The following is a 14,271-nucleotide window of genomic DNA, read 5'->3' as shown; positions in this document are numbered from 1 at the left end:
TTTTCCTAACCTGAGCTGGAGCAATAAAACGGAGACGCTGATTGGTTGCTATGGGCAACAAGCACGCATTCTGAGTAGTCCTAATGACTACAGAAGCGCCATCTTTGTTACTGGAAAACGGATATCTATAATCTCTCAGCTGCGACTTTTCCAAGAGGAATACATCCTTTCAGTTACAGTTTCGCAAAATATTACGGCCGTAAACATTATTCTTTTAGAAAAAAGATCTCGCTTTACTGCGGTGACCCCGGAAGTGGCGAGGAGGAACCACTTCCGGTTATGGGAGTGACCTTTGCCCCCTCCGCCCAACTTCCTTCCTTTCCTGTAGCGGCTCCTCGAGTAGACGTAGCAGTAAGTGCGGCCTCGGTAACGGAATCCGAATCAATCCTTCGTAACGGAGGGGAGACGGCGGGCATGGGGCGGCGGCGGGGGATAGGGGGGCACGGTGCTCGGTGTGGAGGGGGGATGGAGCTGCGGGAGGAGCCCGGTGGGCTTATATCGCCGCAGTCAGGGACACACTGGGCTCTGCGGCACCGCATGCACCTATGCAGAGCGGAGGGTGTCTGTGCCTTATTTACATAGGACTGCAGGTGAGTCCAGGCCTCGCAGCTCGGCTCTGCTGCATCCCATGGCCGGCTCTGTTTACCCCCATGGCTCCCCTCACATGTGCTTGGGGTCCTAGTACCTGGCACAGGGGGTCCGCAGCCCCCAGCCCTGCCGCCTGTTAGTGCTCCGCTTCCCTTCCTCCGGTCCAATCCTGAGCCCGGTGTCCCCATGTAATGTGCCCGGCTACGTTCACATTTGCGGTCAGCGCCGCAGCGTCGGGCGCCGCAGCGGCGCCGCATGCGTCATGCGCCCCTATACTTAACATGGGGGCGCATGGACATGCGTTGTGCTGCGTTTTGCGCCGCATGGCCGCAAGCGTTGGACGCAAGAAACGCTTCAAGTTGCATTTTTTTTGCGTCCAACTTGCGGGCAAAAACGACGCATGCGGCGCAAAACGCAGCGTTTTAGCGTGCGTTTTGCCGCGTTTTTGTTTGCGTTGTGCGCTGCGGCGCACAACGCAAATGTGAACGTAGCCTAATATAGCGCTCACGTTCCTATAAGGCTACGTTCACATTTGCGGCCAGCGCCGCAGCGTCGGGCACCGCAGCGGCGCCGCATGCGTCATGCGCCCCTATATTTAACATGGGGGCGCATGGACATGCGGCGCACTTGCGTTTTGCGCCGCATGCGTCGCTGCGGCGCCAGCGTCGGGGTGCAGAGGACGCAGCAAGTTGCATTTTTGCTGCGTCCAAATTCAATGAAAAAAACGACGCATGCGGCGCAAAACGCAGCGTTGTGCATGCGTTTTGCTGCGTTTTTGTTTGCGTTGTGCGCTGCGGCGTCGACGCTGCGGCGCACAACGCAAATGTGAACGTAGCCTTACTCGTCCATTGGGCCCCGACTTGTTTGTGTTTTTCCGGACAGTTTTATAAATAAGTTTGTTTTTTAACTATTTGATCCCCCTAGCCCTCGTTATACATTAATGTACTACGCTGCCTTAACCCCTAGTTACCCCAGATGTTTTTATGTAACTTTAATTAATCCTAGTTCTGTACTTATTAATCATGTTGCGTTTGCTTCTGTAGTTATTAAAGGGGTTGTCCGGCCTTAGGTTTAGTGATGAGCGATGTGCTTGGATAAGGTGTTATCTGAGCATGCTCATGGTTTTTAATTGAGTATTTTCGGCGTGCTCGAAAAATGTGTTTTGAGTCCCCGCGGCTGCACGTCTTGCCACTGTTCGAAAGCCGCAACACGGGCAGGGATTTATTTGTTATGCTTGAGTTGCTGCTTCTTCATACAATAATTTTGCAAGCAACCGGAAGACACTCGGTTAGCACCCGAGCATGCTCAGATAACACCTTATCCCAGCACGCTCGCTCATCACTACTTATGTTATAAATTTGCATTCAGTCTGTGATGGCAGGCTTGTGATTTCTCATATCGTGCGTGCTGAGGACTCACCAGTCTCCGTGCTGGAAGCAGGCAGTATTGCATTTTGGATACATCCTGCCACAGTCCAAATAGACATGTCCAGCCCTCGGACCTCCTTTGATCAACAAGTAATTGCGGTCTGTGTAGCTATGGGTTGGTGGCAGCAACCAAGATTAAGAAGCTTTACGCCTTCAGCTTGGCACGTGGCTGTGCCCAACAAGTGCAGCTGATGCCATAGCATTTTGCACCCTGTTCTTTTTCCCCTGTGGCCCCCTACTCGCCCTACACCAATGCCTGGCATGTCCTCCCCCCATTCCTGCAGTTACTGATTTTGGCTGCGATTATACAGAAGCATTACAGTAGTCTCTGACCTGTATATGTGTGGATATGTGATAGGTGGGTGCGTATATAATGACCTGTATATGTGTGTGGATATGTGATAGGTGGGTGCCTATATAATGACCTGTGTGATGTTTGTTCCTAGAAATGGCTCCACGTAAGGGTAAGGAAAAGAAGGAAGAGCAGGTGATCAGCCTGGGGCCACAAGTGGCTGAAGGAGAGAACGTGTTTGGAGTCTGCCACATCTTTGCCTCTTTCAACGACACCTTTGTACATGTGACCGATCTGTCTGGCAAGTAAGTGACCCCCCTCCCAATCCTAACACTGTAGTGTAGTCACGTGATGGCTTTGCTCTTACCTCCGTGTCGCACCCTGCAGGGAAACAATCTGCCGTGTGACCGGTGGGATGAAGGTGAAAGCCGACAGAGACGAGTCCTCTCCTTATGCCGCTATGTTGGCTGCTCAAGATGTCGCCCAGAGGTGCAAGGAGCTCGGCATCACCGCTCTTCACATCAAGCTCCGAGCCACTGGAGGCAACAGGTAATGGACGAGAAGAGGAACGTGTTGGGTGACCCCTAAGGTATATTCCCACTGGTTGGACGGTGCGTACATCCGCAGCGGCCATATGTTACAGCATAGTGGAGGGGATTTCGAGAAATCTCATCTCCGCTATGCGTGCAGGGACGCCTATGGCTTCCCCGTGGAGACGGACATGCGGCGTGTTTTTTCGAGACCGCAGCATGACAATTTATCTTGTGGAGATGCTTAGTCTCCTCAAGATAAATTTCCAGTCCTATGTATAGGATGCGGTGATTCCGCAACGTTTAATGAATACATCCGGAATCACCGGCGTTAGAACGCCGGCATCACTTTGGACGGAGCGGACATATGCTGCCGGTTCCTGACCGTGGGAACATACCCTTAGGCAAAGTCAGTGTAATGTCATCGGGTCCTGCTTGGGTCTTTATCCTGATCCTAATATACTCCATCTCCCCCCACAAAAAAAGTACTGCTAGGGGAGAACATGGTGGCGTGCCAAAAGGTTTTCTTCAAGTTAGTCTTTGAGGGAGCAATTTTTTTTCATCTGTTTTGACTTGCTGTATATGTTTGGCAATGGAGAGCCACAGAGCAATGCAATACGGGCCCTAGGAATGGGACCACTGGCATCTATAAATGTGTGAGATGGGAAGAAGAAAAAATGTGAATCGGTGAATGCAGTTGTGTTATTCTCCAGTCAACCCAAAAATGCAGTATTTGGGCTCGGATGATATGATGGGATGCCAGGATCGCGCTGCAGGAACAGTGTTTCAGATGGCTGCACTGATTTGCACATTACACCCTGATGTATCTGATTGCTGCCTGTGGAGCCATATACTGTGACAGTTTAGGGGGCCTTATGTCAGTCTATGGTAGAGATTGGCTTCACCTGTGGCTGTCAGCTGCAGACCACCGTAAAGGGACTGTTAGCACAGAATGACTGTTGAAACAAAGTCCATACACGGGGTGCATCACGGCTGCCAATCATTTTATATCCACCTTCCCGGTTTCCATCGATCTCTTCTCTGCCTCTATAAAGCCAGAGCTGTCAATCAAAGTAGAGCATGGTGGAGATGGAGGGAAAACAAGCAGGTGGAAGATGTATGTAAATGGCTCCACCATGAAGCAGCGGGGCTTGGTCTGAACAGTCATTCTATGCTGACAGTCCATTTAAGGCTATGTGCACACGTTGCAGATTAGGCTTAGGAATTTCTGGTGCAGATTCTGCCTCTGCTGGCAAAAAACGCACCTGCAGATTTGTCGCGTTTTTTTTTGCTGCAGTTTTCTTGAGGATTTGCTGCGTTTTTTACCCCTGCGGTTTTCTATAATGGAATGGGTACAAAACGCTGCAGATTCACAAAAAAGAAGTGACATGCTACTTTTAAACCGCAGCATTTCCGCAGCGGATTTTCCGCAAAGTGCACAGCACTTTTTTTTTCTCATTGATTTACATTGTACTGTAAATCAATTGCGGATCTGCAGCGTTTCTGCACCTCAAAAAAACGCTGCGGATCCGCAGAGAATCCGCAACGTGTGCACATACCCTAAAAGTCCACTTTGGAATTAAAATAATAAAAAAAAATTCTAGTGCGAATGATCATGGGTTGAAACTACTTACAGCAGTAAGCCATGTCTTCCCTTCCTTAAGAGAGATCCACTCCTGTCCTTAAGAACCAGAGGAAACATGTTTATAAAGGCCAACTGGGGACCATTGATTGAGTGCCCAGCCTGAGGCTTCTCCCACCCTGATCCTTCTGACAGTTCTTTATATACACAAAGGGGGTGAGCTGTCCGTATAGGGGAAGTGGCAGCGAGATGCCACCGGGACCTGTCTTCAGGTAGTCATTCAAGGCACATGGTCACTGGCATTCAGATGTTTTGAGGTACAATAACGGTATCGGGCCCAATTCATGCTGCCATTGGTTCAGGCAATATTAGATTGGTAAGTGTCTTGCTCTCTGCACCCCTACAATCATCTGTTAGAGGGGCAGCAGGGTACATGTGAGCGCTGTAGCCACCTTTTACATTGGCTTGTATGTTCCCCATCACTCTTGTAGCTGCCATACTTTGCGTTATCTCAGTAGGGAGCAGCAGGTAGACACTGAGGGAGGCAGCAGCACTCTCATGCGCCCTTCGACCACTTCATGCACGTTCACGAGAGGTACTAAAAGTTAGATTTGCCATGCTGCATCTGTGCCTGATGGTCACCCAGTCAGTATGGCTTGTTGGCCTCCTCAGTGCCCTATGTAAGGTGTTGGTCAATACGTTGAAGGGTTTCTACCGCACCATATACCTCCACATCGGGGGTAAGAGGCACCGCTGCAGAAACCTGTCGTCGGTGCCACTTGTGGATGTGATGGGGGATTCTTTGAGCCCTCATGTCTTTTTGTTATTGGTAATATATTAATGTCAATAAGCACAAATTTTACAGCCTGAAACTAATTCTACTTTCAGAACCAAGACCCCTGGACCTGGTGCCCAGTCTGCCCTCAGAGCTCTGGCTCGTTCTGGCATGAAAATTGGCCGCATCGGTAAGAACCGCTGCACGTGTAACTGGTTATGGGGAAACCTTTATTGTAGAAGTTAAAGGGGGTTGTCCACTACTCGAACTACTTAAGTGCTATAGAACACCTTGTAAAATAAAACCAGCCTATACTTTGCGCTCCCAGGGCTCGTGGCAATTTGCTATATCATGTCAACCAGCGGCCACTTCAGATGAATTGGGCATTCTGCAAAAGCGAGAGCTGCTGCCGAATTTACCCAAACTACCGTTATGTATGAAGGGAGTGAAGTGACCACTGATTGACTGCAGGGCTTGTATGAGACCCACTGCCATCATCGCTGGAACAGTGCTGGCACCGGAGGGAAGTATGGGTTGGTTTTATTTTATGAGATGGAATACCGCAGTTGAGAAGTTGTTTGAGTAGTGGAGATCCCACGGTAATGCTAAATATTCTGTATTCATAGGGAAATGCACACTAGGCATTATAGGAGGACACTCGTCTACTTCCCGACATGCTGGGAGAATCGCTTCTCCTTGATGTGTTTGGACCAGCGGTTTTGCTGTGACATTGGCCCAAACTGCTTGCTTTGAGGAGACCAGTTTGCTTGTCCATAGTCTGAAGCAAAAGTGGCCCTGATACGGCCGCTGCAGAGCAGTGATTACAAGCTCTCTGGGAAAGAGCTTGTAAGCACTGCACAAATGGCTGCTATTAGTCTTCATACTTTGGGGTCATGGGGCTTCTGTTTTGTACAGAATTGGGCACAGTTCCTGTAGAGAAGCCCCACTACAGCTCTACATGGCCATATGCAGGCCTCGCCTTAGAGAGCTGGGTGAGCTCTGTATATACCTTACTCCTGCTGTAATCACCGGTCTTCTAATAGTGTCTCTTATTTCTTTGCAGAGGATGTGACCCCCATCCCATCAGACAGCACCCGCAGAAAGGGCGGTCGCCGTGGTCGGCGTCTGTAGTTTTCCAGCCTTGTCCATCAGTTGTTAATAAAATCGCCAGACCAAAACCAACGAGTCGCTTTCTATTTTACTAGATGTAGTTGAATTTTATTCAGGCAATGGAAGCCAGTCACAGTGAAGGTCTGATTTATAGGGGGCCTAACGAGACACATCCGATTCGGGAGGACGGCAGCATTGGATGTCATATTATGTGTCTTCTTCCCTAGACATTCTACCAGAGATGGGTGCAATGATCGAGGGCAGAGTTGGCAGAAGGGGGTATTGTGGCGCATGTGGCCTCGTGCATGGAGTACAAACCATGGTGTTTTAAAGGAGATTCCTCGGGGTTTGGTTTTTTTTTTTTCTCTTTAGAACTGTCCTTTAGTCTTCCCTGGTCAAGCTTCGAGTCTCCGCTGTGTTTCCAGTGTCTGCTATTGTTTGCAGTGCTGATGTCACATTGGGCAGCAGCCCAACTTGAGGTTTTGGGGTTTTTTTTTGTTTGTTTGTTTTTGGAGGCGTTTCACTCACTGATTGTCTGCAGCGCTGTTTACATGAAGTGAGCAGTAAAGACACTAACGCATGCCAAAAGTAGCAGTGGAGACTCCACACTGGACCTGGGGAGGGTATGTAAAGGACAAGGGATTATTATGTTTTATAACTTCTCCAGGGTAAAGGGGTTTTCTGAAACTGCTGCTTCAGTTTGTGCAGAGATATCTGGTAGCTCCATGCAGAGCACAGATCGGGGGCTTCTGTACACCGCTCATTGTACAGTCTGTATAATTCCATACAAATCGTGTCACGTCATGAAGTTAGACTTGTTCTCTGCACTTACTAGGAGCTTTCCCAGCGTACACATTCGGCTAAGTGGTAACGTTCCCATAGGCCCCTTCACTGGCTTGCGGCCAAGAATACCAATCAGCTTGTGAACAATACAGAAGACCACCACAAGCCGTCTACAATAGGACGTGTTCATACAGGAGTCCTTATTGGTGATGAGCGAATAGTAAAGACATGGGGGTCTTCATCACATCTGAGCGGGCTCGAACACATCACGTATTACATTCCATCTGAGAGGCGAAATGCAGAACCGCCCGTGTGCTGCATCGTCCTCCGCCTGCACATTGTCTGCTATTAAAAAAACACACAAAAAAACGCCCTATCGTGTAACAGTGTATTCTATATGGCAGTGCCCCTATAGAAACCCATGAGAATGCTGCCGAAAAATTTACTGTCGCAATGATAAATTATTGTATGGGTTCACATGTAGAAAAAAAAACGGACTCCAACGCAAGTAACCAAACTTACATAATGGGTGCAGAAAATGTGTAACCTCAAAAGCTCATGGTGGAAACATGGCCTTTGTGTTATTGATGATGCAGATTTTCTGCACCTATTGGGGCATTTGTATTTTTTATTTTTTTTTGTGTGTGTTTTCGCAGTGGAAATGCACTAAAGACGCATGTGCATTTTTATCTGTGGGTTTTTTTGTTTGGTTTTTTTGCATTTAATTAAATTTTATGGGGTAAATTTGCTATAGACACCTGTTGCAGATTTCAAACCAAAACTGCAGCTTTAAAAAAAAAAAAAAAATAGCGCCCAGTGGGCAGGAGATTTCTGTAACTCCGATCATTTTACTGGAACTGACGCTGCGTTTTTTTGCGCAGTGAAAATACTCGGGGTCAAAAACTCAGTGGGAGCTTAACCTTGGTGGATTTGAACCTCCGATTGCTTATGTCGCAGTATATAGCGTACATTTTTCATGCAGGCTGTGTAACACAGCTGGCGTCTGCCTGATGTGAAGTAGGATCGGCTGCTGAGCCCGCTCCATACAAGGATTCAACAGGTTATGTTTTTGTTATGGCGTTTCAGAGAAAATATAAAGATCTGGCTGGGAAACTATAGCAGGAAACCAGACTAGTCCGTCTCTGCCCTTGGTCGGCTATTCCCAGCGCTACTAAAGGTGATTGACAAGTCGTTTTTTTTCTATGGGAGAAATCTTAATCACCTGCAGCAGCTATGGGAAGAGTCGTCCATGGTCGACCACGACTAGTCTGGTCTCTGGATGTGGTCACTCTCCGGATCTCCTACCCCTGAGCGTTTTATGGAAAGATCTACCCTGCTGCACTCATGCAACCCAGCTCAGATTCATGATGCCTGTGCTTTAGGCTGCATGAATCAGCTGACCGGTGCCCTTTAAAGGATTCCTGCAGTAACTGTCTTCTGTCAGAAGGTGGCGCAATGTGAGTGCGACATAGTAGAATGTGTGTACAGGCGTATCATGTCCTCGCATAGGTCTGACCAGTTTCCAGTCTGCATAGCTAAGCAGGATAAAATCCTATTTAATTCAATGTATTGTAGTGAGGCAGGAAACTAGAGACCCCAGAAGAAACCATGCAAACACGGGAAGAACATACAAACTCTTTGCAGATCAAAGTGATGCTCGTTTCAGTGTCTGGGCTAGTCCCTGTGCGACGTGCACAATGACAGTGCGCTCTCTGGGCTCTCAGTTTAGTAGTAACAAATCGTCAAGAGCGGTGTCAGAATACCAGTAAAAATCACTTGTGGAAGTGTCACTGGTCTCTCCATGCTGGGTATTCTGACAACGTGCTCTGCAGCCGATTTATTACTACTGATCTGAGCTGGCGGTGAGAGAGTGCACTGTCATTGTGCACACCGAGCAGAGACTAGCCCAGCCAATTAAACAGGCGTCACTGATTGTTTCATTTCAGAGAGGGGGCAGAAGCTTCACCCTCTGCCCTACGGATGATACTTCATTTGGGTATCCCAGCATGCACTGGGATTCTCAAACGAAGCGTCATCAAAAGTGAAGTTGGAACAAAATAAAGAGAGAAGCAGTCAGATAGTGTAGAGAGGGAAGGATAGGAGAATATTTAATTCAAGTATATTAGAAAATAGATTATTTTACGGCATGGGATAGATAAGGATTAAAGCTGAAAATTAATTTGAATCTTGGGCCGCCCCTTTAAGGCTAAGCACATATGATCAGATGAGACAAAGTCTACTGATGTGACTTATTTCTGGCTGGAAGTGCTCAGAAGTGTGAGCACAGATTGTAGGCAAGTGCAAAGTGACTGCAACATGTACCATTTACCATCTGTGCAGAAACGATGGAGCATTTCTCTGCCACAACTGCTGAACTGCCAGCGCCAGCCTCCGACACCACGGCTCATCAACGGCGAAACCATTACAGAGGATCTCCAGGTCGGAGCTACTCATTTACAAGAATATAATTGTAGTCCACTTAAATAAATCCCGCTGAGCTGTAATACCAGATACAACCAGTGGACAAGGATGGCGCTGTTTTGGGAAAAATTAAATTCTCATACAGTTTCTTTGTACGGTTTACACCATAGCAGAGGCTTTTTTGGTGTTTTACTTTAAGGCCGGGGTCACACTAGACCGTAATACGGACGAGTGCTATGCGATAAAAAATCGCATAGCACTCGGCCCAATGTTAATCTATGGTCCAGCTCCCATCATCCGATATTTTCTCCACCGTATTTCGGATCCGAGGGAACTCGCAGCAGGCTGCGATTGTCAGCGTATCTCGGCCAAGACTCGCCAATGCAAGTCTATGGGTGCGAGAAAAAATGGGATTACACACGGACCATGCGTGTGCATTGCGAGAAATACGCAGCGGTTTTCTATAGAAAAGCCGGTAATTCAATTGCCGGCTTTTCATTTCTCCTGCACAAACCCGACAGGATATGAGACATGGTTTACATACAGTAAACCATCTCATATCCCCCTTTTTTTTGCATATTCCACACTACTAATGTTAGTAGTGTGTATGTGCAAAATTTGGCCGCTGTAGCTGCTCAAATAAAGGGTTAAATGGCGGAAAAAATTGGCGTGGGCTCCCGCGTAATTTTCTCCGCCAGAATGGTAAAGCCAGTGACTGAGGGCAGATATTAATAGCCAGGAGAGGGTCCATGGTTATTGGCCCCCCCGTGGCTACAAACATCTGCCCCCAGCCACCCCAGAAAAGGCACATCTGGAAGATGCGCCTATTCTGGCACTTGGCCACTCTCTTCCCACTCCCTGTAGCGGAGGGATATGGGGTAATGAGGGGTTAATGCCACCTAAAATAATTAACCCCTTCAGATGGATTACCTTGTTGGACGTGACAGGTCAGCAGAAGGTATGTATCTTGTGCGTTTATTATTTTGCCAAGCGAGGGTCTGCAGCTGGATTGAGAGAGCAATAAAATACTAAAACAACCTGTGTGTTTATTTCATTAAAATAATTTTTAACAACGTGTGTGTGTGTTTTTTAACCCTTTCAAACAATTGGATTAATAATGGATAGGTGTCATAATTGACGCCTCTCCATTATTAATCTGGCTTAATGTCACCTTACAATAGCAAGGTGGCATTAACCCTTCATTACCCCATATCCCACCGCTACACGGGAGTGGGAAGAGAGTGGCCAAGTGCCAGAATAGGCGCATCTTCCAGATGTGCCTTTTCTGGGGTGGCTGGGGGCAGATGTTTTTAGCCAGGGGGGGGGCAATAACCATGGACCCTCTCTAGGCTATTAATATCTGCCCTCAGTCACTGGCTTTACCATTCTGGCGGAGAAAATTGCGCGGGAGCCCACGCCAATTTTTTCCGCCATTTAACCCTTTATTTGAGCAGCTACAGCACCCAAATTTTGCACATACACACTACTAACATTAGTAGTGTGGAATATACAAAAAAAAGGGGGATATGAGATGGTTTACTGTATGTAAACCATGTCTCATATCATGTCGGGTTTGTGCAGGAGAAATGAAAAGCCGGCAATTGAATTACTGGCTTTTCACAGATATCGCGCTGAATGAAATCTAAATACAGAATATATATATATGTGTCTCAATGACATATATATATATATATATATATATATATATATATATATATACTGTATATATGTTTTCCCGAACATTTGAGCACATAAATCCATTAGATGTCGGTTTTGCAAGCTTGCGAGAAAATCTCGCAGTACGGATGCCATACGGATGTCACACGGATGTCACACGGATCATTTATGCGAGGAAATCGCATCCTCGCACTGCACACGGATCACTGTTTTTGAAACATTTGTGCGATTCTCGGCCGTGAAGAACGGACCGTTTTTTTATGCGTTAAGTGTGTCCCCGGCCTAAAAATTGTTCTCTTGCATCCTGCAGGAGGTTTTCCGCCTTGGTGACGTGTTTTTGCAGATACCATAAGTTATTGAATCTCTTGGGTCTATGAAGACTGTGATTTCATGTTTGTGGTAGGAAGTCTGTTCACACATTGTCATATACACTCACTGGCCACTTTATTAGGTACACCTGTCCAACTTCTTGTTAACACTTAATTTCTAATCAGCCAATCACATGGCGGCAACTCAGTGCATTTAGGCATGTAGACATGGTCAAGACAATCTCCTGCAGTTCAAACCGAGCATCAGTATGGGGAAGAAAGGTGATTTGAGTGCCTTTGAACGTGGCATGGTTGTTGGTGCCAGAAGGGCTGGTCTGAGTATTTCAGAAACTGCTGATCTACTGGGATTTTCACGCACAACCATCTCTAGGGTTTACAGAGAATGGCCCGAAAAAGAAAAAAAATCCAGTGAGCGGCAGTTCTGTGGGCGGAAATGCCTTGTTGATGCCAGAGGTCAGAGGAGAATGGGCAGACTGGTTCGAGCTGATAGAAAGGCAACAGTGACTCAAATCGCCACCCGTTACAACCAAGGTAGGCCTAAGAGCATCTCTGAACGCACAGTGCGTCGAACTTTGAGGCAGATGGGCTACAGCAGCAGAAGACCACACCGGGTACCACTCCTTTCAGCTAAGAACAGGAAACTGAGGCTACAATTTGCACAAGCTCATCGAAATTGGACAGTAGAAGATTGGAAAAACGTTGCTTGGTCTGATGAGTCTCGATTTCTGCTGCGACATTCGGATGGTAGGGTCAGAATTTGGCGTAAACAACATGAAAGCATGGATCCATCCTGCCTTGTATGGAGCATCTTTGGGATGTGCAGCCGACAAATCTGCGGCAACTGTGTGATGCCATCATGTCAATATGGACCAAAATCTCTGAGGAATGCTTCCAGCACCTTGTTGAATCTATGCCACGAAGAATTGAGGCAGTTCTAAAGGTAAAAGGGGGTCCAACCCGTTACTAGCATGGTGTACCTAATAAAGTGGCCGGTGAGTGTATATATGTATATGTTGTAGTAGACTGAGCATGTTCCCACACCTCTCCACGCCCAGTTTGTGAGCGTTCACCACGGCAAATTTTCCACGATCCCTACATTTCTCCATGCCCAATTTAAGATCATGGTCTTTGCATCTCACCCTTGGCCAAAATCAGGTAGTGCTCCTTACACCTCTTCATTACCAAACTCAATGTGTGCTCCATTCATATCTCCATGCCCAATTCACGCCAGTCTTAACGAAGGGCTCGCTGGAGTACGATGCGCAAAATCATTAAGAGGCGCACGCCATTTGACAAATTTGGCACATTTTTTTTTGGTGTGATCCTCCGTGTACCTAGCCAGTAATGTTACTCCAGTCAGGGACTAGAGTATCATTTCTGGTGTAAAAAACACTGACACTTTCATGCTCGAATAACACCTTATCCCAGCATGTTCCCTCGGCAAATTTTTGTGCAGCTTCGAAATACCCCCAAATTTTGCAATTTTTCAAACTGTTTTACCTCAGGTTTCAGGCGAAAACACTTGGACAAATCGTCATATTATTTTAATACATTCGTAGCGAACAGAGACGCCATACTGCTGCAAGGAAAAATCCGATTATCCCCAAGTAAGAGGAAGAGAAACCATCACATCGCATATATCTAGCACAGAACTGGGACAGTAAGCAGGATCTTCATATTCTCCAGAAGGCAGAAACGGAGGCCGGGGTGGCGGTGTAACCTCAGCCATCACTGGAAACGCCCAATATTCATCTACTGCATCAACTTCTGAAGAAATAAAAGTGAAATTTCCAAATGTCGCAGGTTATTGTACCGCAGCCGCCTTCATGGACTCTGCTTTATCCTCTTTGCTAGTGATTGCTGCTGGGGAGATGGAAAGTCCTAAATAACTCAGTGGAAAGTTGAAGAAGTTGCCCACTACTTGGACAACTTCTTCTCATAACCCAACGCTTGGCCCCACGATAATATAAAAACGCCTGTACTCACCTCCTGTGGCGGCGCCGTTCCCACAGTGTTAGCACTCTGACTCCCGGGGCGGTTGTAGCGACACATTACCCCGGCGCCCAATCAGGTAGTAGACTGCGTCAGAGTCTCCGCCTCCAGAAGGCGTTTACACCCAAAAATGATGCAAAGCGTAGCACACGGTGACTGTCGCCACCATTATAGTCCATGGCCCCGTTGGTGCATACACCCAAATCCCGTTTTGCGGGGGGTACGGCCATAACCCCCGATGAGACCACTGAACGTGGGCAAGAACGCAATGTGATAACGCCCTTATTTGCTTTTCATCCTCTTGTTCCCATACTACATTTTATATTTCCTAGTATAAGTCAACAGACCAGCTCCGTAGCCTGGTGGACATAGCTCTGTCCTGTGTGACGGAATACCTTCATGCACAAAATAATTTATGTTTTGTATTAGCCCTCCTTTATTGGAAAAATCAAGGTAATATATATATATATATATATATATATATATATATATATATATAAATAATCAGTGCCCTTCCCGTCGCTGACCAACTAGATAGTTAAAACAGCCATGCTTTGCTTTGACATCTAGGTTTATGCCACAGATACCTATGCAGAGTGCAGCTGTTCATGCTATAAAATCTAGGTTGGTGTCACAGGTTCCTATGCAGAGTGCAGCAGCTCATGCTTTAACATCTAGGTTGGTGTCACAGGTACCTATGCAGAGTGCAGCAGCTCATGCTATAACATCTAGGATGGTGTCACAGGTACCTATGCAGGGTGCAGC

General features: G+C 47.1%; 1 protein-coding gene across 1 annotated transcript; it reads left to right on the top strand.

Annotated features, from left to right (window-relative positions):
* The first annotated feature begins 212 nt into the window (after positions 1 to 212).
* Positions 213 to 6,372, top strand: RPS14 (ribosomal protein S14). Its single transcript, XM_077266336.1, has 5 exons — positions 213 to 351; positions 2,462 to 2,612; positions 2,695 to 2,856; positions 5,308 to 5,384; positions 6,258 to 6,372. Exons 2-5 carry the CDS (start codon positions 2,464 to 2,466, stop codon positions 6,323 to 6,325), a joined length of 456 nt encoding a protein of 151 aa, XP_077122451.1. The 5' UTR covers positions 213 to 351; positions 2,462 to 2,463; the 3' UTR covers positions 6,326 to 6,372.
* The last annotated feature ends 7,899 nt before the right edge of the window (positions 6,373 to 14,271 follow it).

This window comes from Ranitomeya variabilis, chromosome 5 (assembly GCF_051348905.1).
Source record: "Ranitomeya variabilis isolate aRanVar5 chromosome 5, aRanVar5.hap1, whole genome shotgun sequence".
Taxonomy (NCBI): domain Eukaryota; kingdom Metazoa; phylum Chordata; class Amphibia; order Anura; family Dendrobatidae; genus Ranitomeya; species Ranitomeya variabilis.
This window is presented reverse-complemented; position numbering and strand designations above follow the sequence as displayed.

Excerpts from the sequence above, each read along its gene's own strand:
- RPS14 (XM_077266336.1), top strand. The coding sequence starts at position 2,464 with ATGGCTCCACGTAAGGGTAAGGAAAAGAAGGAAGAGCAGGTGATCAGC. Across the intron at positions 2,613-2,694 it reads GTGACCGATCTGTCTGGCAA|GGAAACAATCTGCCGTGTGA; the intron begins GTAAGTGACCCC and ends CGCACCCTGCAG. Across the intron at positions 2,857-5,307 it reads CGAGCCACTGGAGGCAACAG|AACCAAGACCCCTGGACCTG; the intron begins GTAATGGACGAG and ends TTCTACTTTCAG.